The sequence below is a fragment of the Fistularia commersonii genome, chromosome 29 (assembly GCF_037954325.1).
Source record: "Fistularia commersonii isolate RoL2024-O1a breed Wild chromosome 29, RoL_Fcom_v1.0, whole genome shotgun sequence".
Lineage (NCBI taxonomy): Eukaryota > Metazoa > Chordata > Actinopteri > Syngnathiformes > Fistulariidae > Fistularia > Fistularia commersonii.
Genome location: NC_141312.1, coordinates 1,901,214 through 1,927,886, shown reverse-complemented (window position 1 = coordinate 1,927,886; position 26,673 = coordinate 1,901,214). Strand labels below are relative to the sequence as shown.

Below are 26,673 nucleotides of genomic sequence, written 5' to 3'. Positions count from 1 at the left end.
ACACTGTTTTATTTTCCACCCTCATGCTCTGATGAATAACTCTTCACTTAGTTGCTTAGCAGACGTCTCCCGTGAAGACTATTTTGTTTACAACGCGGTGACTCGCCCGCGAGGCCCCTCTCACCCAACTCCAAATTTGCCCTCTGTTTTATTTTTTTTTTCAGATTCGATCGGATGACACGCATCCGGAATCGGACCGACTTCTTCGCGTAGGAGATGTTTTCTGGCGGCTCGGCAGCTTCCGCAACTCAAAACGCCTCGCAACATCTCGGGATACCTGAAGACGGCGCCGCCGTGTGGACGATTATGTCATCGCGACCCGCTGGAGATTCTGCACTTTCATCAATTGGTAATTAAAAAGGAAAATGTAGTAAACAAAGGACTCTCCTAGGTAGCGCTGTGCTAGCGGCAGCTTGTTTGTGCTTTTTGTGTTTAATAGTATTTTTACTTCTGTTTACCTTTGGGTTAAACAGAGGATGAAGAAAAGCGGCTTTCAAACCTGCATCTTTGCAGCTGCAGAAATTGTATTTTTGTATTTAAAGTGGTCTTACGTTGCCTTTGTGACGGTTTAATCTATCTATCTATCTATCTATCTATCTATCTATCTATCTATCTATCTATCTATCTATCTATCTATCTATCTATCTATCTATCTATCTATCTATCTATCTATCTATCTATCTAAATTCTCGTACCAAATTCAAATAGTTCCAGTTCTAATAGTTTCCAAAATGAGGTATAGGAGTTGCTTAGTGCGTTAGTTTTGTCACTGAACTACAATTTGGACTTCATTTAGCTGAATTTTAATATTTTTTTTGCACAAGTGAATCTTTATTTGTGGGAGACGTGAAGAACCACCGCCCTACATCACCATAGCAACGAAAGGCAACTAATGAAATTGTTGTATCAAATACATGCAATTAGTCATATTTAAAATACATACACACATATCTATCTATCTATCTATCTATCTATCTATCTATCTATCTATTGATCTACCATCTTCAATGATGTCATTCTCTGAATATCCATCCATCTCTCCATTGCCTCGTGTGGTTAATGTAGGTTCTCCCATGAAGCTCCTGCATGTGTTTGAACTGTGTGAGGAACCCGGAGAACCCGGAGGAACCCCAGGGAGACCCATGGAGAACATGGAGACTCCTCACAGAAAGGCCTCCTGTGGGAACCCAACCATGGACCTTCTTGTATGTTCTTGTATTTTTCTGCAGAAACAAGTCAAATCAAACATCTCTGTCGCCTTCCAACAAATATGTATTTTCAGGGAATCTCCATCGGAATCCTGCCTCCATCCTGAACCCGCCGATCCTCTCCTTTTCAGAAATGACACATACGTCTGAAATGTAACATAACGTGTAAAAAAAAACGTCGAGCCGCGAAAATCGGATGCACGTCTCCCGTCGCCGAGCGTGTGAAAGCACCGTGGCACTCGCTGCAGCGCCTCGCCGAAAAAAGGTAAGAAAGAGCTGGAATTGCACGGAGGCGGTTTACCGGATGGGACGCGCCGTCGCGTCAAAACGATGATTTAAATCTTATTTAGCGGAAGATGAGTCGGGTGTTGCGGACGGGAGACGCGTGAACTTGACCTGAGCTCGAGCAGAAGTTGGTTTTTGGTGGAAAGTGTGACGGCTAACTTTGCTTTCTCGCGTAGATTTTAGAACCGGAGTTGAAAAAGAAACAAGTATTTAAAACTTGACAGTGAAATCCGCCCCAAAAATGGACATGTCTTGTTAAAAACAAGCATATCGATATATTTGCTGAATCGCGGCGGTAGCATCTTTTTGAATTTATTTCATCTGCCGAGGGTTTTTTTTTTCTTTTTTTATTCATTCATCCGATCGATCGATGCAAAAATCCCGGCGGCTTCGTTAAAATCACACGGTTTGCCTGTTTCCCGGCGTCTCAGGCTTCGATATCGGGATGTCCGGCGCAAAGATCCTGCACTTCCTGCGGAGCCTGTCCCGCAGGAAGCCCCTGGAGCCCGAGGGAGAGGAGTCCAACTTCCGGAGATGCCTCACCACGCTGGACCTGGTGGCCCTGGGGGTCGGCAGCACGCTGGGCGCCGGCGTGTACGTGCTGTCGGGGGAAGTGGCCAGAACCGTGGCCGGGCCCAGCATCATCATCTCCTTCCTGATCGCGGCCGTGGCCTCCGTCTTCGCCGGGCTCTGCTACGCCGAGTTCGGCGCCCGGGTTCCCAAGACGGGATCGGCGTATCTCTACAGCTACGTGACCGTCGGAGAGATCTGGGCCTTCGTGACCGGCTGGAACCTCCTCCTGTCTTACGTCATCGGTACCGGACGCCTCTCTTTGAGTTCAGGAGATACATAAATGAACAAGAAATGATCATTATAATGATAATTAAAAGTTTGGCAGGGATTCATGCAGAAGAAGCATACTAGGAGATTGTTCTGTTAATTCTTGTTGAATCTTTTGGAGGCAACCTTACTTGAATTTCTTCTTTTCCACTTCGAGAGTTTTCTGTGCATAACTGCCAGAGTTGGGGGCTGTTCGAAATATTGATAATAATACTCGTTATTGTTATAATAACCAGTGCTATTCATAATAATATATAATATTATATAACATATAATAAACATATCATTTACTATTATTAACAACAACAACAAAAATAATAATGATAACAATAATAAGTGATAAATGATAATATAATAATTACAATAATTATTATAATCATATGATATTATATATATATATATGTGTGTGTATTTATTATCATTAATTATTAAATTAATACCATTGTTGTATAATTGATTGTTTTTATTATTATATTAAATTATTAATAGAAAATATATGTCATATATATGATATATATTATTGCTATTATTACTAAAATGATATTATAATATTATTATTATTGTTACATTTTCTTAATTATTATTATTATTTGTCTGTGGAGGTTCTCTTTCTTTTCTTGGTATCTGGACTTGAATTTCTTTACTTGAATTATTATTATTATTATTATTGTTGTTGTTGTTGTTGCTGTTATCGGTGTTGCTGTCTTAAGAATAACAATCACAACAATAAAAATGATAACATAAGAATTATGATGAAAACGTCTTGTGAAAAACAATGCGAAGCTGTGATTACTGAAGATAGAAATTCAAATGTCAGACGGACGAAGACACATTGCAAACGCATTCGAAAGGCTGTGAACACATTGAAATTCACGGGCCGCCATCCAAAGTTTGCAGGGAACAGACTCAGTTAATTAATTTCAGGTCTGAAACGAACAGAATAGTTGGAAGTGAATTTATTTTTTACGAGACGCCGCACCTCCAGCTTGTTATCTGTTTTCAAGGGACGTCCAGCGTGGCCCGGGCCTGGAGCGGGACCTTCGACGACCTTATTGGAAATGTCATCGCCGATTTTCTGGGAACGCACGCCGCCATGGACTTACCTGGATTAGCTCCCTACCCAGACTTCTTTGCAGCCGGCCTCATAATGCTCCTGGCAGGCAAGTTCCATCGTCTAATCCCCCTTGACTCGCTAGCAAATGTGAAAATAAAGGATTATGATTTATAGGTAGAGGTGATTAGGAAAAACATTTCCACCGAGGAGCTCACGGAGTATTTATTGTCGTACCTTTTGTGTCTTTTCCTCTCCAGGGATTCTGGCGTTTGGTGTTAAAGAGTCAGCCATTGTGAATAAGATTTTCACCGCCGTCAACGTGCTGGTGCTGCTGTTTGTGATCCTCTCCGGCTTCATCATGGGGGACGTCGACAATTGGTACATCGATGGAGGTTCCCTCCTGAAGGCATTCGAGTGAGGGCTCTTTCTGCCACCTGGATTTAGCACGTTTCAATCATATAACGTATATATGACATTATTAGGTGGACAGCACTTTCTCCTCTCAGCAAGAAAGTCCATGGTTGGATTCCAGCTGGAGGTCTTTCTGGTTGGAGTCTCCATCTTCTCCATCTTGGGTTCCTCTGGGTTCTCCGGGTTCCTCCCGCAGTTCAAACACATGCAGGAGCTTCATGGGAGAACCTGCACTGACAATGAATGGTTAGATAGATTGATAGATTGATGGATAGATATCTATCGGTACAGATCGATAGATTTGCATATATTTGATGCGAGAACTGGATTGGTTGCTTTTCGTTGCCATGGTGACGTAGAGCTGCCCCCTCCTAAATAAAGGTACACACATGCAAAAAAAGAATATCTAAATTCAGGTAAATAGTAAGAACTCAGAATGAATGATTGGCATGGTGTGTGTGTGTGTGTGTGTGTGTGTGTGTGTGTGTGTGTGTGTGTGTGTGTGTGTGTGTGTGTGTGTGTGGGTGCGTGGGTGCGTTTTCGCTAGCGGGCCACATTTCTTATTTAATGCGTATTTAATGCAGTTTAATGCCGCTTATTTAATGCATTTCTCATTTAATTCTTCTTATTTAATTTTCTATGCACCAGCCAACCAGGTATCATGTAAATTGAACAAAAAAAATTGAAATTGAAATTTTTTGGCATCTTATTTCTACTTTATAATCATGAATGATCATATAAATGCACCAACATTATTTTGTGTGTAATGATCCATACAAAATGAAACAAAAGGAAAAAATAAGGAGTTTCTAAATTCAAGATTTGTTGAAGATACTTGTTAAAATATTCAAAGAAAAGTTTGGCAGGCAAACATTTTCTAACAGCATCTGTTAGAAAATGAACATAGAACAACCTTTTTTCCGCATCGAATGAGCCGACTGGTGTGTTTGCAGCTGTTAAAGGTATTAAATATCAGTGTAAAATAACCGAGGAGCTTTTCCTCTCCTTGCAGAAACGAAACGTCGCTCAATGAAACCGGCAGATTTGGCAGCGGGGGTTTTTTCCCGTTTGGCTTCGAGGGGACGCTCGCCGGCGCCGCCACCTGTTTCTACGCATTCGTTGGATTCGACTGCATCGCCACGACAGGTGCAGCCACGCAAGAAGGAGCTGCACGAACCATCATGAAGCGGAAGAATATTAAAGTGTTGTCTCTTTTCAGGAGAGGAGGTTCAGAACCCGCAGAAGTCCATCCCGCTCGGCATCGTGGCGTCGCTCCTCATCTGCTTCCTGGCTTATTTTGGCGTTTCGGCCGCCCTGACGCTGATGATGCCGTACTTCTTGCTCAGCGTGCACAGCCCGCTGCCCGTGGCCTTCACGTATATCGGCTGGGGGCCCGCAAAGTACGCGGTGGCCGTGGGGTCCCTCTGCGCCCTGTCGACGAGGTACGGCTCCCGGCGGACCGGATCGGGACCCGGCTTTCCCGAATTTGTCGCGCAAATCGACCGCTTTCCTGCATAAACGTCCGAATCAGAAGTCCAGAACCTGAACGTTGAAATGACGTTTGAGTTTTTTAACCCCGCAGCCTGCTGGGATCCATGTTCCCCATGCCCCGCGTCCTCTTCGCCATGGCCAGAGATGGACTCCTCTTCGGGATTCTCAGTAAAATGAGCGACAGGCAAAGTCCCGTCGTTGCCACGCTGGCGTCGGGCTTCGTAGCGGGTAAAAAGCGACGATACGGTTGTGCGGTTGTTGAGTATAAATTCTGCGAAATCAGTCTTTGCTCGGTAACTTTGCAGCTGTCATGGCGCTGCTGTTTGACCTGAAGGCGCTGGTTGACATGATGTCCATCGGAACCCTCTTCGCTTACACGCTTGTCGCAGTATGCATTCTCATCTTGAGGTAGGATTCATTATAGATAATCAACAAAACTGATTTTTTTTTTGCACAGACATTCTGGTGTTAGTTATTTGTTGTGGAATTAGCAGCTGCCAAACACTGGGATTATTGCAAACGGGTCTTGATTGGTTCAGTAAAATGACATTTACATTGTACAGCACATCTATAATTGCCAGATAACAGAAGTGATTCTAATAATATGGTGGAGGCGATGCAAATTAAAAACATTATAATATAAGATAGATTTTATTGATCCTGCGATGGGGAAATTCATTTGTCACATCAGCAAATGTGGACCCAAAATGAAGAAAGTCTATGTGCAATATATACTGCTCAAAATAATAAAGGGCACACTGATACAACACAATATAACTCCAAGTCAGTCACACTTGTGTGAAATCAAAGTGTCCACTTAGGAAACAACACTGATTCATTTTGACATATTTTAAGGACATTACATCAATATTGGATCAGCCTGTAGTGTGTTTTTACACTTTCATTTTGAGTGAGACTCCAAATCTAGACCTCCATGGGTTCATATATTTAATTTCCATTGATCATTTCTGAGTGATTGTGCTGTCAGCACATTCAACTATGTGAAGAACATAGTATTTAATAAGAATATTTCATTCATTCAGATCTAAGATTGTTATTTTAGTGCTCCCTTTATTTTTTTGTGCAGTGTATATACACTATTATACAAAACAAAAAAAGAAAATAGATTAGATAAAAATGTCTTGTGCAGGGTTATGGAATAGCAGGTGAGCAGTGAACATAATGTGGATAGTAAAAAAAAACCCATATATGAACATGTCCATGGGGACTGTATAAATATAGGTAAAATTATTCTTATTATATTTATTTAAATGTACTTATTTAATATAAATATTACACAGATATGAGCGGTGGTAGCGTAAAAGGATATTTTGTAAAAAAAAATATATCCATCTATGTGTACGATCTCTCCAATCATGAAATCATTTCTACCTCCTTCCTTCCACAGGTACCAAGCAGACCTCAGTGACAATATATGTGCCGGCAAAACAGAGCCTTTCTCTGTCCGTGAATTATTCCATCCTCCTTCTGCGGCAAACCCACGGACTTCCACAAACGTGTCCGTTCTTACGGTTTTTATTCGTAGGTGATCTCCGTCGATCTCGCCTCTCGACGCCCTCCGATACAGAATACGGACAATTTGATTGATAACCGCTACGTTTTCCGCCGCAGTGTTTCTAGCTACCATCCTGAGCGTCCTCATCTCCACGGCAGGGGAGTCCCTGCAGGCTCTGGAGTGGTGGAGTCTGCTCTGCGTTTCTGCGATCGTGCTGATGCTGATCCTCGGCGTGCTGGCCATCTGGAGGCAGCCGCTGAACGCAACCAAAGCAGCTTTCATGGTACGACCCCGTCTCAGCAGACGCACTTGTTCTTTTTACAAATACGCACAGGAAGCATGGGGAAATTGCTGAACTTAAGTGTTGTTTGAGATTTACTTTTTTTTATTTTTACACAGGTCCCGTTTGTTCCAGTGCTTCCTATCGCCAGCACCCTTATCAATATCTATTTAATGGTTCAGCTGGGGTCAGACACGTGGGCCCGCTATGCGGTGTGGATGGCCATAGGTACAGTATGTGATGAAAATCGCCATATAAATTTATTCCAATAGTGCGGGAAGATTAAAACGCCGAATTCTCAAACAGGTTTATTCATCTACTTCGGCTACGGGGTTCGTCACAGCGTGCAGAAACGAAGGCTTCGGAATTCCCACGGCCGGGTCAGATTTCACAGCGTCACCACCACGGTGGAGCAGACCTCGGAACCGGGAGAAGATAACAACGGATAGATAAGATGCTCGTAACACAGGAGGACAGTAGAATCATGGCCAGTATACGTACAGATTGTGTAAATAACATTGTTTGTCTCGTCAATGCAGCGGACTAATAAAAGTCTTCCAGGCCAGTGGCATATGCTGCATTTTTGAAAGACGGTTGTACGTAATTGCATAAAGAAAGAACAAAATTACATTCATGTTGTGATTTTTCTGGCATGGACATGAATAAACAATATTTATCTGTTATGATAAATACTATTCTTCTTCTTTTCCCTTCAGAGGTCAGAGTTGACTTTATTGAACCCACAATAGTCACTGCTGCAAGATAGAATGTGTACGAAACGCGTACAAACCATAACAGAAACTAGCCTAGTGCAAAAATTTACAGAGATATGGAAAATATAAATAAAAAACACGTGCCTTGCATAGGAAAATATTGTGTGTCCTGCAGAGACTGTATGGTGGTATAAATCTAGAAACATCTACAAATATAACTATTGCACAGACAGGATGGTGAAAGATTGAGATAACAGGTAAAAAACAAATATTTTGGCGATGACCGTAAGAAGCATCGACGCTTCAAATATTCAAGATAGCAGACGGGATGAAGGACCTGCGGTAGTGTTCGTTCTTGCAGCGTGGATGCAGAAATAATAATAAATACTATCAAGAAGTAGAATTTTACATGCCTGTTTCTTAATTCTTTTCCCAGCAGTGGAAAAAATTCAAAATGCCTACAAAAACTCAACCACCGCAATATACAGCGTAACACTGTATTTAAGTGTTATGTGCAACTAAAATCGTACATCCAATGGTGGAATGGGTCTTAAATAAATGGGTCTTAAATTCATTTTAATTCAACACTTTTTTTCTTCTCTTACCTGCTTTCTTATTAATTTTTTGAATTATTTTTGAATAATTACCTTGAAGAGAACACGGAACACCGGCGTCATGTCCACGTTTGAGCAGGAACGTTTACACGGCGCACCTCAGGTTCAGGTCAGCCAATCAGGAGGCGGGACGCTTTGCCCTTTAGCCAATCGCTGCGGGCGAAGCGCGCGGTTCAAAAAAGGGAACGTAGCTAGCTTAAACAACCGCCGAGGTCGAAGCGGACGGGAGCAGAAGTCGGAAATAAAACACGTAGAATTTTTAATTATTTTGTTTTCTTTTTTAAAGTAACTCTAGTGTAAAGTCGTTAGTTTATTATTTACGTGTTGAAAAGTAAAGCTAGATCAGTAACTGGCGACCGGGCGGTCTTCACTTTAGCCAACCGGGGTAAGTTCACTGTAATTTTCGTAGTGTTTTGAACGTTTTTCCTCGCAGGTAAACGGGCAGAAAAACACCCTCGGTGTTAAAAAAATAATTGTAAAATCATAAATTTATCACCAAATATAGTGTTAAACGACGATTGAACGAATACAAACTTGTTTTATTTTCAAGAAAACACCAAAACAGCACCTTTCGTGTGTTTTTTTTATTTTTATCTTGGAGACTACAACACCTGAGGCTAATCCACGGCTTATTGGGAAAGTTCATCTTTCTTTTATTCATATTATTTGTTTGTCAAGTGATAAACTCCGGAATGTTGTTGCATTCAGGACGAACGTGCTGTGATTCCACTTGAAAATATTCCCTTCACCCAGAAAACATGCATTCGTTAAATATCAAATGAATTCATGTAGGGTGTTATTTCTCCACATATCCCTTTTAAAAACAACCCATCCGCACCAAAACCAAACCTGTTCGAGTGGTTTTTATCATCCTAGATATACATTTCCCTCCCTCTCCCCGCAAGCAGTCTGGATTTGAATGGCTTAGTGAATTCTCAGCCTGCTCCGACACACCCTCATTCCTTGAGCTTTCCCAGCGAGCAGCCAGCTGGGGGAAATACAACCTCATGACTGTTTACGAGAGCTTTCATTGACTAATCATGAATGCTCTGGTTAATGCTGTATCCAACCCGGCAACAGTACTGAACTCATTTGTTTTGCATTCATCTCCTGCTCGCAGGGAGGTTGAAACAATTGATTTGTCACCTTCAATTGCTTTGTTGGGGTAATCTGTAACATCTCTTTACTGTAAAGTACATGTTTTTTTTGTCCTTCCTCAGCCACCCATGTCCCCTCTGTGTTGTTAAACTATCTAACACTCACTGCTCACAGCAAAGTATTGTGCAGGAAAGCACAGATCAAGAAGCTGGAGGATTTCAGGTACTTGGGATCAATAGTCCAGAGCAATGGAGAGTGTGGAAAAGAGGTGAAGAGACGGGCCAAGCAGGTTGGAATGGGTGGAGAAAAGTGTCAAGGGGAACTATGTGATAGCAGACTATCGGCCAGAATAAAAGGAAAGGTGTACAAGACAGTGGTGAGACCAGCGATAATGTATGGACTAGAAACTGTTCCAATGACCAAAAGACAGCAGGCAGAACTAGAGGTTGCAGAGATGAAGATGTTGAGGTTCTCTTTGGGAGTGACCAGGATGGAGAGGATCAGGAATGAGTCTATCAGAGGAACGGCAGATGTTTTGGAGAGAAGGTCAGAGAAGCCAGACTGAGATGGTTGGGTCATGGACAGAGGAGGGATAGCGAAAATATTGGTAGACGGATGCTGGAATTGGAGCTGCCAGGCAAGAGGTCTCGAGGAAGACCAAAGAGAAGATTTATGGACGTAGTGAGAGAGGATATGAAGGTAGTTGTTGTGAGAGAGGAGAATGCGGAGAATAGGGTTAGATGGAGAAAGTTGATTCGCTGTGGCGACCCCTGAAGGGAAAAGCCGAAAGGAGAAGAAGGGAAGCACTTTTCCTCAGTGTGTATACGGCGATTAACACTGAATCCTTGAATTTTATGCATTGTTGATACACACTGTTGAATTTTTCCAGTTGACTTCCATGTCTAATTGAGCCTCAGCTCTCCACGAAATACCCGTCGGTCATCGGAAGACTTAAAACCCCAGAGATTTCAAGAATGTTTCCTCGCAACAGGGAAACATGGCGGCGTCTTTGTCCTCCCCGTACGGATGTGCCTTCGACGAAGAGGAGGAGATGGGCGTGTTCGAGTCGACAGCGGCGGAGCACGGGGGCTCTGGTCGGCCCCGTCTCCCTGAGATCTCCGTGATCTCCCCGGGCATGGATGTCGGGACGTCCACCGCGAGACAGGTGAGAGCAGGATGTTCAGAAAAGAACACGTGGAGAATTCCTTTCCAGGTGAATTTTTGCAGCAAGATGTATCTGTAATTTTTTGGTTTTAATATTCCTTCCAGAAGAGGACTTCTGGTGATCATTAAATTCAACTAATTATTCTTTTAAAATCTATTGTGTTTTCGGAAATACGCATTTTATTTCCGAGTTGTTGAAAAGTCACGGAAAAATGGCCATCGCTATTCATCCGAATTCTCCAGACCAAGGCCAAGCGCTGATTTGTTTTTCAAAAACAACCAAATTTCCCTGCTAAATAATTTATTTTAAGCAATAAAAAGACATCGTGTTTTTAATTCACATCTCCAGAAATTATCCGCGAACCCCGTGGCAGAGAGACAAGGCAGCGGCGATGAAGGAAGCAGCGAAAGGGTCAAGGTTTACCTTCGCATCCGTCCGCTCACAGAGGCCGAGAGAACGAAAGGAGAAGAACAGGTCTGGACCTCGATGGCGGTGCCAGGTTTCCAGAAGTGGTGTCGGTGGTGGTGGTGGTGGTTGTTGTTTTCCTCTCCCTCCAGCTAACCTTCGCGGTGCGCTCTGCTCCCGCTCCAGGGCTGCGTGTCTGTTCAGGACGAGGAGACTCTGTTGCTGAAAGCTCCCAAGAGCTCCCAGAACATGAGGGCTGCGGAGAGAGGCGTCTCCCAGAGCTTGCACAAGTTCACCTTCTCAAAGGTAAGGTGTGCGCGTTCTTAAAAATGTACTCACGAGTCACTGTTGCGGATTAGAGAACAGTTTCTCATTGTTGATATGCAGCAATAACAGAAATAAACAAATTTAGCAGAGTGACTGCGTGTCTTGTGAATTTTTTCCTAATGCTTTATGTGATTTTGTGCTGATTATTGCACAATTTATTTTGCCTCATTTAACAATTTCGAGGCCGAGTTCTAAAGTTGATCCAACTGGCTATTTCCTCCTGTCAATCTCCCACAAAGCTGAAAACATTTGACCTACTAAAAATATCCACGAGTCAAGAGTAATAAATGGCATTTGCAGTAAATGGTTGCTGATCATTCAGTTTGGAAATGGTCTCATATTGTCTTTTGTTTAAGATCTGTGGGCCAGAAACAACCCAGCAGCAGTTTTATGAGTGCGCCGTGAAGAACATGGTCCAAGACGTTCTCCATGGCGAGAACAGACTCCTCTACACCTACGGCGTCACCAACTCTGGGAAGACCTACACAATTCAGGGTAAGATCCTGCCTTTTCTATAGGAAAGAGTGGAAGTATTCGAATTGTGCCGGCGGCTTTCGGACCACGTGAAGATTTCTGCTCACCCGCATCGTTTCAAGCAAGGAGGTAAAATAAACTCACGTTTGCCTTGCAGGGTCTGGCCGCGAGGCGGGCCTCCTGCCCCGGGTTCTGGCGTCGCTCTTCAGAAAGCTGCAGGGCCGCCTTTACGGAGCCGTGGACCTGAAGCCGGTCCTTTACCAGGACGTGAGACATCTGGACCCCTGCGAGGTCAAAGCAGAGGAAATCCGTAGAAACTCCCTGCTCAAAGAGGTAAACAAGATCAGGAGTAATGTCTCCTCACAGCCTTTTCTAGGATTGTTGTTTAAATTCAGAGTCCGCTGCTTTAAAAGCAATAAACCAAAGCGCTGGAGAATCAGTGTTTCGTTTGACATAAATCCGCGCCTCCTCTTCTCCTATTGTCTGTCGCAGGATGAAAGTTTCCGTCGAGCCGGCACGACTACGATCTGGGACAGCGGCGTTGGCAGCCTGTCCTCGATGAGTAACATTGCCGCGCAGCTGGAGGGTGAGGAGGATTATTAGGATGTCCCACGGGACAGAAACTCCCAAATGAAGCACAAATGTCACTTTTTACATGGAATTGAGCATCGTAACTACTGGATTTTGATCTCCGACACTGCTGGGTGCGGACTGACGGGGCTGAGTCTGGCCATTCTCGATGTCTCCCTTGCAGAAACGGACAGTGTTTGCCTGGAGCCGGACAGCCTGTCTCACAGCGGGGGCGGCGACCTGGGGGACGGGGTGCAGTTCTCCATCTGGGTGTCCTTCTACGAGATCTACAACGAGTTCCTGTATGACCTTCTGGACGCGGCGCCCTCCATGCAGCCCAGGAAGAGGGTCACCTTGCGGCTCAGCGACGACAGGCAGGGCAACCCGTACGTGAAAGGTGAGCTGCTCAAACCGCAAAAAATTGTTTCGTGGTGAAATCAGCAAAGGCATGGTAATAAATTTGTGGGGCTGTCAGACCTCACCTGGATCCAGGTGCGAAGTGCCGAGGAGGCCTGGAAGGTTCTGAGGGTCGGACGGCGTAACCAGAGCTTTGCCAGCACCCACCTCAACCAGAACTCCAGCCGCAGGTAGGACTAACACCACTGCCTATAAAGTAAAAACAAGGCTTATTAGCCGCCACGCATTTACAGTTCTGTGTATTCATTTGCTTCTCAGCCACAGTATTTTCTCCATCCGTGTCCTCCACATCCACCCGGACGCGGATTCCGGCCAGAACATGCACATCAGCGAGTGAGTCTGCCGGCTCCGGCTCCTCGTTTTCAGTTCGAGGCCGTGCTGTGATTTAAAAAAACATAAATTAAAAAAAAAAATGTGCGTCGACATCCTCCCCCCTCCAGGCTGACCGTGTGTGACCTCGCCGGCTCGGAGCGCTGCAAAGAGCAGCGGAATGACGAGCGGATGAAGGAGGCCAACAACATCAACACCTCCCTCCTGACCCTGGGACGCTGCATCGCCGCCCTGAGGCACAACCAGAACAAGTACGTGTTTGACATGGAGAGGAAACCGATAGTCAGAGGTCAATTTTAGCTTTGTCGCTGTGCAGCAACGGAAAAATCCAATAAGTAGAAACGAAGCGCTTTGATTAGTTTTATTTTAAGGCTTGAAAGAGCTATTTCTGGGTGAAATGGCGAAACGCTGTCTGGAAAATGCGGCATCTCGGAGCGGATCCGGCCCAGATTGAACAGAAGATATGAAAAACATCCCCCCCTGCTGTGCTAGAATAAGAAACTTTAATAACCAAACCGTCATGGACTTTTATGAAAACGATATGAAGAGAAACTACAGAGCAGGTCCCACATCTGTGGGTGTCATCGTTGCTGCTTCCTCGCCCCGCAGGTCCCGACCCCCTCAGGTGGTCCCCTTTAGGGACAGCAAACTGACCCGGGTGCTGCAGGGCTTCTTCTGCGGACGAGGGACCTCCAGCATGGTGGTCAACATCAACCAGTGTGCCTCCATCTACGACGAAACCCTGCAGGCGCTCAAATTCTCAGCCATCGCATCACAGGTGAGAGGACCTTCTCCGCTTTGCGTCGAGCGTCGCTCAGGTGTTAGCGGGACCTGTCCTGGTGGGACCAGACGAGTGAAACACTTCCTCATCTCCTCCCAGCTCGTCCACGGCCCCTCCACCAAAACCAGGGTGGCCTACATCCTGTCTCTCCTGCGCGAGCCCTCGGGACACGGCAACGAGAGCTCAGTAATCGAAGAGGAGGAGGACGAGAGCGACGACGAGGAGGGAGACATCACCATGTTGGACACCGAGGTAGTCTCCTCTGCCGCCGCGCGAGATGGACAATCGTGAAGGTCGACGCGCCGCCAACACCCGACCGCCTGTGCTCAGTCTCTGCTGCAGGCCATCGACATCCTGAAGAGGGAAGTGAAGCGGCAGCGCGAGGAGAAGGAAGCCCTGGAGGCCAACGTGAGGGAGCAGGTGGTGGCCGAGATGATGGAGGTCATCGCCGGAATACAAAGCGGGTTCAGGTGCGTGGACCTCGGCGGGACAATCACAACTTCACACCTTCAGAGGCTGCGGAGGGTTAATCTGAGACAAACGGCTGCCCCCTTCAGCGAGACCTTGGAGAAGGAGTCGGCTCTGATCGAGGGCCGATACGAGGACAAGATAAGCAACCTGCAGAAGCACCTGAAGAACTTCTACCGCCAGGAGCTAGAGGTGAGAAATGAAGGCGGCGGGATTTGTCCCATGGAGGTCTGCTGCGCTCGGGGAACAAAGCGCCGATTGACCTGATTTAAACAAATGTTCCCTTCGAGCTGTTTCTCAGTCCCGCCGTTTCTCGTGTTCACCCTTTCAGGACCGCGACCAAGAGATCGAGGCCCTGAAGGTCGCCCTGGAAGGGCGGAGCGACTCCCCGGTCGCGTCTGAGCCGCGGCGCTCTGCGCGCCTGTCCGTTCAGAGCAAAGTCTCCAAACTGCAGGAGGAACTGGACCAGTGCCGCGCCGAGCTCCTCGCCAAAACCCAAGGTGCTCCTCTGCCCGCGGCGCTGGCCGATTAGCCTCCGTCCCCTCCGTCTCACGGTCCACCGCCGCTCTTCTCCACAGAGCTGTCACACCTGAAGACGCAGATGGAAGTCCCGGGAGCGTCGGGCTGCCTCACCGGCGCCGTCAACCGCAAGCTGGAGGACGGCCAGCGGGTCAGCGGCCGCTCGCTACCTCCGCCCCGCGGCTTTTCCCGCCACGGCGTCGCGCTCATCTATTCTGCCTCCACAGAACCTGCGGCAGCTGCGGCTGGACCTGCAGAGGCTCGGCGGCGACCTGCAGTCCGGGGAGCGGGCCTGCTGCCGCAACACGGGAGGGGAGAGGCTGCGGCAGGCGCTGGCGGCCGCGGACGAGACGCTGCTCAAACAGGTGCGGGTGCTTTTCACACGGATGTCTCTCGCATGAAAGGAAGCCCTGGGAACATTTAGATGAAATATGCCAAGCCATGGTATGATAATTCATTTTTTAGTCATTCATTTATGGATTGATATGACACACTACAATGGCCTTCAATGGCTATGAAATAAAATGTTTAATTTTTTTCAAAATATTTTTATGGATATTTTATAAATAAAATTCATCGTAAAATATAACATTTAAATATAAAGAAGCCGCGGGGGAACAGTTACAGGAGCTTTTTTCTCCCCATAGATAATAGGGGCTATTACACAGGGCACTGAGTGAAAATAAACTTGCATAAAATCGACAATATGGAGTTCGAGTAAATACATTCAAAATGATTTCTATTTGTTTTTTGAGTTTTATTTCTCAAATGTCGTTGCGATTGCAGCTTTCTAATGTTTACATTGTTGCGAAACTTGCAAATCTAAATATGATCTTTTCTCTCTCCCTCTGCACTAACCCTTTCACCGCACAACCAGCTTGGAAACTAAATCCGTTTTGCTTTTTGTTTTTTGAATTAACATCTGCACCGGGTGATTTCCGGGGGTGTGCGTGGGTCTGATACCTTTCCCTCCCTCGCTCCCTCCCTCGCTCCACTCCTCCACTGCGTTCTGGTCTAACCCTCTTGACCGACTCCTTCTCAGGACCAGATCCTGGTGGAGCTCCAGAACGGCCTGACGCTGGTCAAAGCCGATTTGAGGCGGAAAGCGGAGACCCTGGCTCAGACCCAGGCCGGCCAGCCTCAGCTGCCCCGCCTGGGCTTCGCCGCCCCGACCACGCCCGGCTCCTGCAAGAAGAGGGGCTGCGGAGCCGCCGCCGCCGCCGCACGAGGTGACGCCGAGAACCGGCCCCCTCACAAACGCCCCTTTTTCCATTCCCTCTTCCCGTCGTGCACCCCGACGCGGAAAGCCAACACCCGCACCGCACCCGTGCAGGAAGCTAACGCTACACCCTACTCGCAGATCTTGCGCTCGCGGCAGCATTCTCCGATGGCGAGCCCCGTCCCCACCCCTCGCACCCTCAGGGGGAAGTACTGAGGCGCTGCTCTTTGTATGCCAAACTCTACACGTGTGTGTGTGTATATTCACCGTCACTCATGTCCTACCAAATATTATCGGTTAATGCCAGTAGATCAGTTCCTGTTTTGAAAGGTTCATATTGTTAAACTAAGGACCTTCAGATACATGCTGCCAATAGCGAGATTGTAATCTTTGCTTTTATATGCATTCACTATTTTTGTATAAACAACACCTATATTTCTTATCTATTTCTATTTAAGGGCATTTTATTCCTTTATTGGGAAAAAAAAATATCACCCGCACACCTGTAAATCGAGTGCTTTTCCTGTACTACATTAACACCATGGGACGTAAAAGAATACATTGGTCATCGTTACTTAGCTGGAATGCTTTATTTACATATATACAGCTTGAACGGAGTGGGAAATATGCAAATACTAGTTAAAATGAGTGTAAATTGTTTTTCCTTTAACGCACCAACTGTTTGTGCTCTGAAAGATCTGTGTCTGTGCTTTTTAACACAACTGATCTGGCACTGCGTTGTACAAAACCTGCACATGTATTAAATATGCAAATTAACGTCCACTGAACGTTTCTGACGTTTGATGCAACTTTACATTTCATCCAGCATGTGGAAAAAAAAAACAAACTGGAAAGCGTCACGGCGTGAAGGCGATCAGGTTAAGGGGAGAAACCCTCCTGACCGGCGTGTTGTTGGTGAGCGGCGCGAACAGATCCGCCGACGGCGTCTCGAGCTGATCCCTCACCTGGGAGATCTGCCTCAGCAGAGCCTTGCCTTCTTCCCGAGCCTAAAAACAGAGCGGCGGTGGGAAAACGTCAGTGTTCCTTAGCAACTTGAAGGCGCGAGGGGTGAAATACAGGACGAGCGAACATACGACGCTGCTGTGTTTGATTCCAGCGTCTATTTCGAGTCGTGATTTAGCTCCGAGTAGCTGAACACAAGCCGGGTTTTTTTGTTTCCCCCCCGAACACTCACGTCGTTGTGGTCGCAGCAGCGCTGAGCGCAGATGGAGGCCTCGTCGTAGAGTTTGTTCCTGAAATAGTACTGGCCCAGGTACTTCAGCGCCGTGCTCACCTCGGCGTGCTCCAGTTGTTCCTGATATTTCCGTGCACATAAAAACACCGGAAAGACGTGGGGCATCAGTACGCTTTCAGTATTTGGATAATTGCTGACAATCCGCCGCGCTGGATGCATTTGTTTTTTAGATCTCGGCTCGAAAGAAAAAGGTGTCTCCCGTCAATCCAGGCGTGCTAACGATGCTTGTATTTTCTTAAAATGTCACGCGGCTCTGCAGGGGCTACGCATTTTGACACATTCGACTCACGGGTATCGGTGAGGTTTTGGCAGTTAATCCTTCAAATCAAGACGCTGCCGTGCAGCGGACAAATCCATTTGTGTCCAATTTTAGTTGCTATAAAATTTGATGTCGGATTTTGTGATGCACGCTCTAATGACTCCCATCACTTTAAAGCTGAAATTTTTGGCTCGTCTCTTTTTGCATTCACTTGAATGAACTGAAATCTGGGTGTAAACTGGGGAATGTTCTCCTTTTGTGAAATAATGGAGTGTAAGAATGGCCAGGAAATTCACTGAATGAAAAAAAAAAAAAAAAAGAATCTCAAATAGCGCAACATTAGGAAAATATTGGAAAACTTCAAAATTCTCTGTAAAAAAAAAGTCAATCCACTTGTATCACAATTCTTCTCCAAGCCTTCTGGAATGAAGTTTCAAAGTGTCTTGTGATGTTTCTGAAGCTGTTCTGAGAAGCGTCGGTGTGTTTGAGCGAGTCGGAGCTTCTCACCCCGCAGGAGAAGATGTCTTGGATGTAGAGCATGTAGCACTGGGCGGCGTCGTCGAACTCGTTGAGCTGCTCGTGAAGCCTGTCCGACACGCAGGGGTTCACTCTCGGGGGGGGGAGGAAACGCCACGAAATGTTTGGCGGCGGAAAATTTTCCAGCACTTACTTTGCCAGTTTGAGCAGAGCCATCTTCTCTACATCTCCGACGGAGTAGGCCCTCCAGTAGCACTGGGCGGGAGATGGAAATTAGACTTATCGGGGAGGGGAGAAGACGCACATCGCTGCTCGACAGATGAACGCTCACCTTCTTGGCCTCCACTTGCTGCGACAGTTTCTCGTAGCTCTCCCCCAGCGCCACCAGCATGCGCGAATCATTGGGCCTGCAGGAGCGCGGCGGCGGCGGCGGCGGCACAGCCGGCTGATCAGCAGGCGTTCACTTAAAAAAAACAGAAAACGGCTTTCGCATCCGAGTACGCACCTGAGCTGGTGAGCCTTCCGGTAATAGTATAAACAGTAGAAGGGCATCTTGAGGATCTCGTAGGTCTGGCCCAGGCCGTACCAGGCCCGGTAGTCCCGCTTGTTGACTTCGATGGCGTGTCTGAAAGGAGGAGGACATGTTTTAGTTCCCGTAGGACGTGAAGACGCCTCGGTGGATCCTCCACCCTCCTGACCTGTACGCCTGGATGGCGGCCGAGGTGTTCTTCATTTCCATGTACTCGTGTCCCATGAGGGTCCAGGCGCCGAGGCAGCGGGGGTTGAGTTTGAGCGCCCGCTGGAAGTACAGCGCCGCCTTCTCGTGCTGCGAGCGCAAGCTGTAGTAGTTGCCTTGGGGCGACACAGGCGGTGCGGATACTTTTATTTCTACACTTGCTGACTTTACGCCGGGGTCATTTAGGACGCAGACTCACCGATGACGCAGCACGTCTCCACGCGGTACTTGTCGATCTCCACCAGGTTGTGGGCCAAGTAGCTCAGCTCCGGCTTCATGCTCTGTTTCGAGGGAAACACTTCGGCTTTTCATCGGGACGTGACGGATCCCGGCGGTTCAGATGCCACTTAAAGGCCGAGGCTTTACATTGATAAGAATTCAAATCTGGAAACTAAACGAAATGGACATAAAGGTCCACTATTGGAGACTTTATATGAAGAAAGTCAATTTTCTTTGCCGGTTTGATATTTTTGGAGGTCATTTTCAGCAAAAACAAAAGTCCGGAGATACTAGTTATTTGTAAGTGGCATTGGATTGTCCGTGCGTATTCTGAGACCTCCTGACGATGCTTCGGGCGCTTCTGAATATTTTTTAAATGTTTTACAAGCTCGCAGCCTTGCAAACCAAACCACCGGATCGGCTCGCGCACACCGAGCCGTCGGCGGGACTCCAGTGTCACTCATTAATTAAATGCTACTCACTTTGACGTAAAGCAGGTTGGAGAAGGTGTCCATGTTGTCGATGCGGTAGGGATCCTGCTCCCGTAGCTCGTTGAACAGGGCCAGAGCCTGGTCGATATCTAGAAGCAGACCAGAAGGTTCACGTTGTCCTTCAAGAGAACGCGGTTTTGACAAACGGCGAGGGACGGACCTCGGATGTTGTGGTAGGCCACGGCGATCTGCGAGATGATGTAGGTGCTTTTGGAGAAGCCGGCCTCGATGAGGCTCTGGTATTTCTGCAGCGCCTCCTTGATCATCTGCAGCTCCGTGTACATGTGGGCCATGAAGAAGTCCTTCATCCAGCAATCTGCCAGCGACAGGGACTTCAGCTGCGGGGACAAACCGACACCTCGTCACGATCAGGACAGATATTGCACGGAGGGAACTTCATAAATCACAAGTTCCTCGCATAAGTTCCACCAAGTATCGGCTAGTCTGGAGACGTCGGCGTCTCATCTCACCCAATTGAGGCTCGGGCTCGTCCGGCCCATTTTCGCCAATTAGCGCACATTTGCACTCTGACGAAAATGTGCTTCGTGATGGCTTTGCGGTGCAAACGCCTTGAAACGAGAGCCGTAAAATAAAATAAGATAAAAACGGGAGGCAAAACTGCAGCTCGGGCCGGAGCCAGGAAGACATTCGGCTCCCCTTCTGGCTGAGAGCCCGTTGTATGCTATCGCTTCTTTGGCTTCTTGATAAATACCCGGCTGTGAGGACTGCTGGCCTCTTCCACTCACTTCATGGAAGACAGAGCGGCCGAGCCGCCTTTCGACTGCTGCTGTTGATTTGTATCCCAGAGGGTCACCGGGATCCACAGGATTCCCCTCCGTGACCCCCAGCAGGGCCGCTTGCTTTTGTTTTCTCTGTTAAAGGCCGAGTTCGGCTCGACGCGTCTCGGGTCGGAGGGGAACAAGAGGAAATGTCTGGCGTCAGACTGGGAGACGCTGCTGTGGAGTCATCTGCCAAAAAACACCTTGGAAGAAGCTTTTCTTCAGTGTGGGAAGGACTGGTTTTCAAAAATGTCTGTTTGGTTTGAGGATATCTGTGTTAAGTTTCACTGGTGTGTGTGTGTGTTGGTCGTGTGGGGTTTTCTGCATGTCAAAAAAAAAAGAAAAAACAGAATAAATTAGATTAGAGGAAAATGAAATTTTAGGAAAGTGGCAAGAAATGTTGTATTTTAGTGGTGCAGCTGTTAGCGCCCCTGCTTCGCGTCAAGAAGATCCTTGGTTAGATGCCTTTCTGTGTGGAGTCTGCATGTTCTCAACATGTCTGCGTGGGTTTCCCAGGGTTCCCCAACTTCACCCCAATACCCCAAAAAATTCAAGAAATCTCAACAAAGTGAACAATCGTTGAAGCAAAAATAAATCCAGCAAGATTTGGGGAAGGAGATATTTGGGAGCCGCTGGATGAATGCGGCATCCACTCCCTGCAGGGGAAACGTCACCCTGGACCCGGAAGTGTGGAGGAAAGAAGGAAATGCCACGGTGCAATTCTTTATCTACACGAACGCCGGCTTCGTTACCATTTCGATATTCGTGACGAGGTTGCTGAGCTCCAGCCAGGCGCCCCAGTGGAGAGGAAGGGCGTGAATTGCCTCGACGAAAACATCCACCGCCTCCTTCAGCAGATCCAGCTTCCGTAGCACAACCCCATACCTGTTTTACGTAGAGACACACACTCTAGATGTGCGGCCCGTTTTGTGCGATCAGATGCAAAGAGGGAAGTTCTTACAGATACAAAGTGAAGCCATCCAGCTCTCCTACGCTGTGCTTTTTACTGAGCTCCACCCTCAGTTCTCGCAGGGCTTCATTGCGCACCTGGCCTTTCTCCAGGGGACCTGCAAACATCACAACACAAAGTCTTCCAACGTCAGAAAAGTGCTCTGAGCTCCGCGCAGTAGATGCGAAGAGATGTCGTCCTCACCCAGGCTGTCCACCGTCTCATCGTCCTTCTTCTTCTCGCCTGACTGCGGACAGAGACCGACACGCTCTGAACATTTCAGCGACGAACCTTCCACTTCCAGAGGAAAATCAGACGTGCAAGAAATCTAGAGAGTCTCACCAGGTAACGGGAATACATGTACAGGAAATAAGCCTTCTGACTGCAGCAGCCCTTCAGGAAGTAGGCGGCGCGGTCGTACTCCTTCAGATCGAAGTAGGACTTGGCCAGCGTGAGAGCATCAAGGTCTTGTGCATCTTCCTGTTTTACAGACAGACAAGTCTGAGTGATTCTGATGAGTCGCCATTTCATAGCAGTTTCGTCACTGCGTCTGCGTTAAACAAAAAAAATCTGAGAAGTAGGTGATTACACGTTTGAAGCTGTCAGCGGTGGAACTGCTTGCGCTTGTAGATGCACATGTGATAAGTTTGACAGAATTATGATAGAAAAGCTTTCTAAAGCGTGGAACTGGAAAGAAGTTAGACAGCATTGTCTTCGTTTGGTTGCCTGAGAGGAAAACAATGAAAAAAAACAAACATTGTGCAAACCTCAGTGAAGGACTGTGACGGGGGTAATTCACCCTTGGGAAGAGGGTCCAAAGCAAATGCCAGCTCAGAGGCCCTGCAAGTGCAAACACAAATATAATAGCAATTCTCATTTTACAGCCCAAGGATTCTTTTTTTTTTTTTTTTTTTAATGAAATGAGGATAACAGCAATAAACACAGGTCAGTCTTGGTATCATGATGCGAGCAGCAGGTCCTGCAAGTTCAGTGGTGGATTCATTTGTCCAGAATCTCCAACAAACACTGACTTCACTATATTAGAACGGCCATCAATGTTGTCACCGTTCGAACCCCAGATACTCTTCTGTTCGATCAGATCTCAGCAAACATCGATGAGCACCAGACATCCACGGCCGCTTCACCGATCTGCTGCTCTTGGTAGGTATTGCTGCAGAATAGGACGGTCTCACAAGAGCTGCAGGTTCAGAGACTCTCTGACCAGTATCTCAACATCATAATCATCGCGCATTAGTCGTAGTCGCTCACATCCTTAATTTGCCTCCAATACGTCATGAGAGACAGTCAAAGTCAACTTAAATGTCGATACTACCATGCGTTCACACATACAGAGCACTGAAACAGCGTTACTTGAACACCCACAGTGTGAAAGTACAAAAAATTATAAATAATTTGTCACAGAAGTGTTGTGACAATGTTATCGGGAATGGGATTTAGGTGAAAGTTTACATTACTGCTTACTGCATCAAAGATTAAATCAAATAAGCTATCAGAGACGTGCAGAAACAAGCTTTGCCATCAGTGTCTAGTCTCCTTTATTATCATGAAGCCAGTTAACAGTGCTTGTCTTGAAGTCTCCCCGAAACACTTGTGTCCGATGAGCAAAGGACAAAAATTGGCCTCACAAATATTCGCGTTGGATCCGACGAAGATCGCACGTTAAACAAAGTATTCGGCAAAAAAATAGCAGTGCTTTGTGTTAAATGACACTTGTCAATAGCACTGCTAACGTAGCTAACTGCAAATTAGCAGCAACGCCTAGTGAACGGATAACTCAGCTAAAAGGCGGAAAAAGAAATAAGCGAACGGCACAGAAATAATAGTCGGACTCACCACTTGGCGCTGTGTAAAAGTCCTCTTTCTTTGCAAAGCGATATCACCGATATTAGCTGTTTCTTGATTTGCACCAGGTCTCCAAACTCACTGCTGAGAGCCGCCATTTTCGTATTTCACCCGGAGGGACCGCTATTGGACTTTCGAAGCCGTGGTCCCGGCCACCAGTGTTACGTCACTTCCTCTTTAAGGCGGAAGTGGAGACCTCCTGATACGCTACTCTTCCGGGTTCGCCGAGGAGCAGTGTTTCCAGGGTTTCCCGGTGTTTTGTTGCCCTCTGAGCTGCACAGGTACACGGATTTTTCTCCTGTCCACGTCGTTTTATGCGGTGTCGGGGAGGAAACACCCATGCACTGCTAGAAAAATGATTTTTTTACTGATCTGCACAGTCACCTCAGTCACTCCAATCCTTTTTATGAATTGCATTTTTGTATTCACTCTGCTGCTTTTGTCTTTTTTTTAATGTGTTGTTTTTCCACTTTCCACACTGCAGTCAGACACGGTGCTCGTACTTTTTAAATCTCTAGACTCCCATTTGATTCACTTTGCATGCAAATAATAACAATGACAACAGTTTCGTCATTGGTGGTGGAAGAATAAACAAATTTGTTTATTTCAAGCCTTAATCATCAGGGCATTAAATAACAATTTGGTGATGCCAGTTTGTAAAATAAAAGAAAAATATTTGGAAATTAAACAGCCAACAGTTGGCTCATTATCATTTTTCAGTTACACTTATTTTATCAATATAGATTGTGGGTGATCACAACATTAAAACTCATCATTAGAGTTCAAATGCAAGCAATAATCACTTCCAAGAGATTTCCAGGCCTTAGGGAAATAAATACATTTGCTCTGCTAATTCTCTAGAATCTTCATATATATACATATATATATATATATATATATATATGTGTGTGTGTTTTTTGTTGATTTGTCTTGAGCTTTTATACCAATTGAATATCTCCTAACCATACATGCATATAAGAGGAGCCTCACAGCAAATGTATTTGCCTTATGTAGTGTAGCTCAGTGCTGGCGCACATTTTAATTCAAATTCACAATTGAACTATTATTCATTGCGTAGAATAACCGAGTGCACAAGCTCTCCTTGCTTGCAGTCACATCCTAACTGAAGACTTGATAACACCGCCAGGGACTTTTTACTCTCTCCATATATATCATTTGGTGGAGATCTCGAGTAGCACGGGGATTACGGCTCAGTTAGTCTTTAGCCATTTTCCTCTCAGAACTTCAAATACGTGATATTCCCACCATTAGCCCGAGGCTTAACCCAGCTTCAGAGCGTGGTTATCCCTGACTTTTTCAGTTTATACCCGACGGGATCAGAGTCGGAATAATTGCCTCGAACCGAAGCGGAGCAAAGCGCAGGGATGCCCATTGTGATCTGGACACAATTTCACCGAGCTACTTGAAATGTAGCTGTTACTTTGCTGCAGACTATAGGTACACTACAGCTCAGATTATTGTCTGGGTTGTTTATTTTTTCCAGCAGGTGCAGCAAACCTCCATTTCCTCATCATGAATGCCGATGCATCACCAGGCGCGGAGAGAGTTTGCATAACAATAGCGTGACTTCCACATTAAAAATCATCCTGCTGACCTTACAATACGCATTTCAAGTTCATTCTGTGAGCCCGCGAGTATCTTGGCGCTATCTATTTCGGCACCACCTCTCTGAATCATCTGACCGCAAACTGGTCTGACTGCTTCATTAGTGGGTTGGGCGGATTTGACAGGGAATCAAACACAGTCACCAAACATGCAGCAGCTTTCTTTGGTCCGCTGAAATCATCCAGAAGATCATTGCATTTTACTTGGCCGCCTTAAAGTTTATTCCTGAATAATCTTCCCGGCTAATTAATACACCAGACAGCCATCGCCATACAGACACAAGAGCATTTCTATGTCTTAATTTCATCTGAATAATTCTGGATCATATGTAATGCAATTAATTTGTTTTTCAGGGAATCATTTGAGAGCACCGCCGTTTCACAGTCACAACAAGACGGACGCTAATGATCTTATAAAAATATTATTACAAATGCACGGCGCACAGTCAGAAGTTCCTCAGTGTGATTAAATAAATATCAAGGAAAGCGTTTTGAAAGTAAAAAGCGAGACAGAAAAACAAACACTGCTATGTTCATTATGCAAACTCATCAACTTGAGACAGTGGAGGACATATATGCTAGCTGTGAGACAATGGTGAGCTGTGCTGTATTTGAGAATGCTAAGACAAAAGTACAGAAAAGGTCAGAGTGAGCTGCAGTGTGCTTTTGTAGACCTAGAAAAAGCATATGACAGGGTGCCGGGAGAGGAAGTCCGACGTGGCAGAGAAGTATGTGAGACTGGTGCAGGACATGTATGCTTGTTGTGAGACAGCTGTGGTGTGGGTGTAACAGAGACGTTCAAGGTGGAGAAGGGGCTTCATCAGGGATCATCAGCTCTGATCCCCTTCTTGTTTGTAGTGGTGATGGACAGGCTGACAGAAGAGGTTAAACAGGACTCTCCATGGACCATGATGTTTGCAGATGGCATTGTGATGTATAGCAAGAGCAGGGAACAGGGTGAGGAACGTCAAGAAGATGGAGGATTTCATCAATCCAGAGTAAAGGAGAGTGTGGGAAAGAGGTAAAGAAATGTGTCCAAGGAGGTTGGAATGGGTGGAGAAAAGCGTCAGGGTTACTATGAGATAGAAGACTATCAGCCAGAATGAAGAAAAGGTGGAGGAGACAGTGGTGAGACCAGCGATGCTGTATGGATTAGAAACAGTGACCAGACTGAGATGGTTGGGTCTTTGACAGAGGAGGGATAGTGAATATTTTGGTAGACGGGTGCTGGAATTGGAGGTCTTAAGGAGACCAAAGAGAAGATATGGGGACGTAATGGGAGAGGATATGAAGTTAGTTGGTGTGAGAGAGGAGGATCCAGAGAATAAGGTTAGATGAAGGTGGTTGATTTGCTGAAAATAGCCGAAAAGAAAAAAAGATCCACTTGAAGTTGGTGTTAGATATTCTCCTGACACTCATTTGCACATTACACTGAACCTAACTTTAATAAGTTCAGGTTCCTTTAACCGACCGAAGAAGGCATTCAACGTAACTTTATGATTAAAAATGGGTCCAGAATAGTGCATATTGTTGCAACCTGGCAGTTCTGCCCCTCTGAACACCTCCTTGTCTTATTTTTCGCACCGCTACCGCCTACCGACTTGGACGGCCACCAACATTTCCAGGAGCGCGTTAACTTTTCCCCGACAAAGTTATTGAGCATTTTAATGCTCCAAACTCAACGGCAATAAAATCTTTATGAACGATTTTCACGAGGGATCAACAGCCTTGACCCGTCAACGGACAAGGATGATATGTCGCGTCTATTATTGTCAGGTCGTTTCATAAATAAACCCATATAAGTGGGCCGGGTGACATATGAACTCTGTATTTTG

General features: G+C 46.2%; 3 protein-coding genes and 1 long non-coding RNA gene across 5 annotated transcripts in view; 3 read left to right on the top strand and 1 right to left on the bottom strand.

The window, feature by feature from the left end:
- Positions 1 to 1,401: 1,401 nt before the first annotated feature.
- LOC147216595 (cationic amino acid transporter 2) lies at positions 1,402 to 7,550 on the top strand. The gene is made up of 12 exons (XM_086176835.1): positions 1,402 to 1,473; positions 1,925 to 2,308; positions 3,338 to 3,493; positions 3,645 to 3,801; positions 4,811 to 4,944; positions 5,018 to 5,240; positions 5,381 to 5,517; positions 5,595 to 5,697; positions 6,698 to 6,831; positions 6,922 to 7,088; positions 7,205 to 7,313; positions 7,392 to 7,550. Exons 2-12 carry the CDS (start codon positions 1,939 to 1,941, stop codon positions 7,532 to 7,534), a joined length of 1,833 nt encoding a protein of 610 aa, XP_086032961.1. The 5' UTR covers positions 1,402 to 1,473; positions 1,925 to 1,938; the 3' UTR covers positions 7,535 to 7,550.
- A 1,077-nt stretch (positions 7,551 to 8,627) lies between these two features.
- kif20a (kinesin family member 20A) lies at positions 8,628 to 17,032 on the top strand. Of its 2 annotated transcripts, XM_086177056.1 has the most exons (19): positions 8,628 to 8,797; positions 10,502 to 10,675; positions 11,024 to 11,149; positions 11,267 to 11,386; positions 11,764 to 11,902; positions 12,039 to 12,214; positions 12,374 to 12,467; positions 12,636 to 12,848; positions 12,927 to 13,038; positions 13,127 to 13,201; positions 13,309 to 13,449; positions 13,808 to 13,976; positions 14,079 to 14,231; positions 14,310 to 14,449; positions 14,537 to 14,639; positions 14,779 to 14,947; positions 15,026 to 15,117; positions 15,194 to 15,331; positions 16,009 to 17,032. In XM_086177056.1, exons 2-19 carry the CDS (start codon positions 10,508 to 10,510, stop codon positions 16,399 to 16,401), a joined length of 2,721 nt encoding a protein of 906 aa, XP_086033182.1. In that variant the 5' UTR covers positions 8,628 to 8,797; positions 10,502 to 10,507; the 3' UTR covers positions 16,402 to 17,032. The 2 variants fall into 2 exon arrangements, with proteins under 2 accessions (XP_086033182.1, XP_086033181.1); XM_086177055.1 differs by having other exon boundaries at positions 12,039 to 12,467.
- cdc23 (CDC23 (cell division cycle 23, yeast, homolog)) lies at positions 16,759 to 23,346 on the bottom strand. Its single transcript, XM_086177058.1, has 16 exons — positions 23,205 to 23,346; positions 22,118 to 22,190; positions 21,693 to 21,830; positions 21,555 to 21,597; positions 21,363 to 21,468; positions 21,154 to 21,286; positions 19,783 to 19,960; positions 19,614 to 19,711; positions 19,112 to 19,193; positions 18,875 to 19,028; positions 18,682 to 18,801; positions 18,508 to 18,583; positions 18,370 to 18,431; positions 18,207 to 18,285; positions 17,381 to 17,500; positions 16,759 to 17,192 (listed from the first exon to the last, which is right to left on the bottom strand). Exons 1-16 carry the CDS (start codon positions 23,309 to 23,311, stop codon positions 17,043 to 17,045), a joined length of 1,719 nt encoding a protein of 572 aa, XP_086033184.1. The 5' UTR covers positions 23,312 to 23,346; the 3' UTR covers positions 16,759 to 17,042.
- Positions 23,347 to 23,401: 55 nt separating this feature from the next.
- Positions 23,402 to 26,673, top strand: part of LOC147216591 (uncharacterized) — a 92,815-nt gene continuing 89,543 nt past the window's right edge. Inside the window, exon 1 of the long non-coding RNA XR_015109094.1 lies at positions 23,402 to 23,494. This is a non-coding gene — a long non-coding RNA (uncharacterized LOC147216591). The remainder of the gene's footprint in view (positions 23,495 to 26,673) is intronic.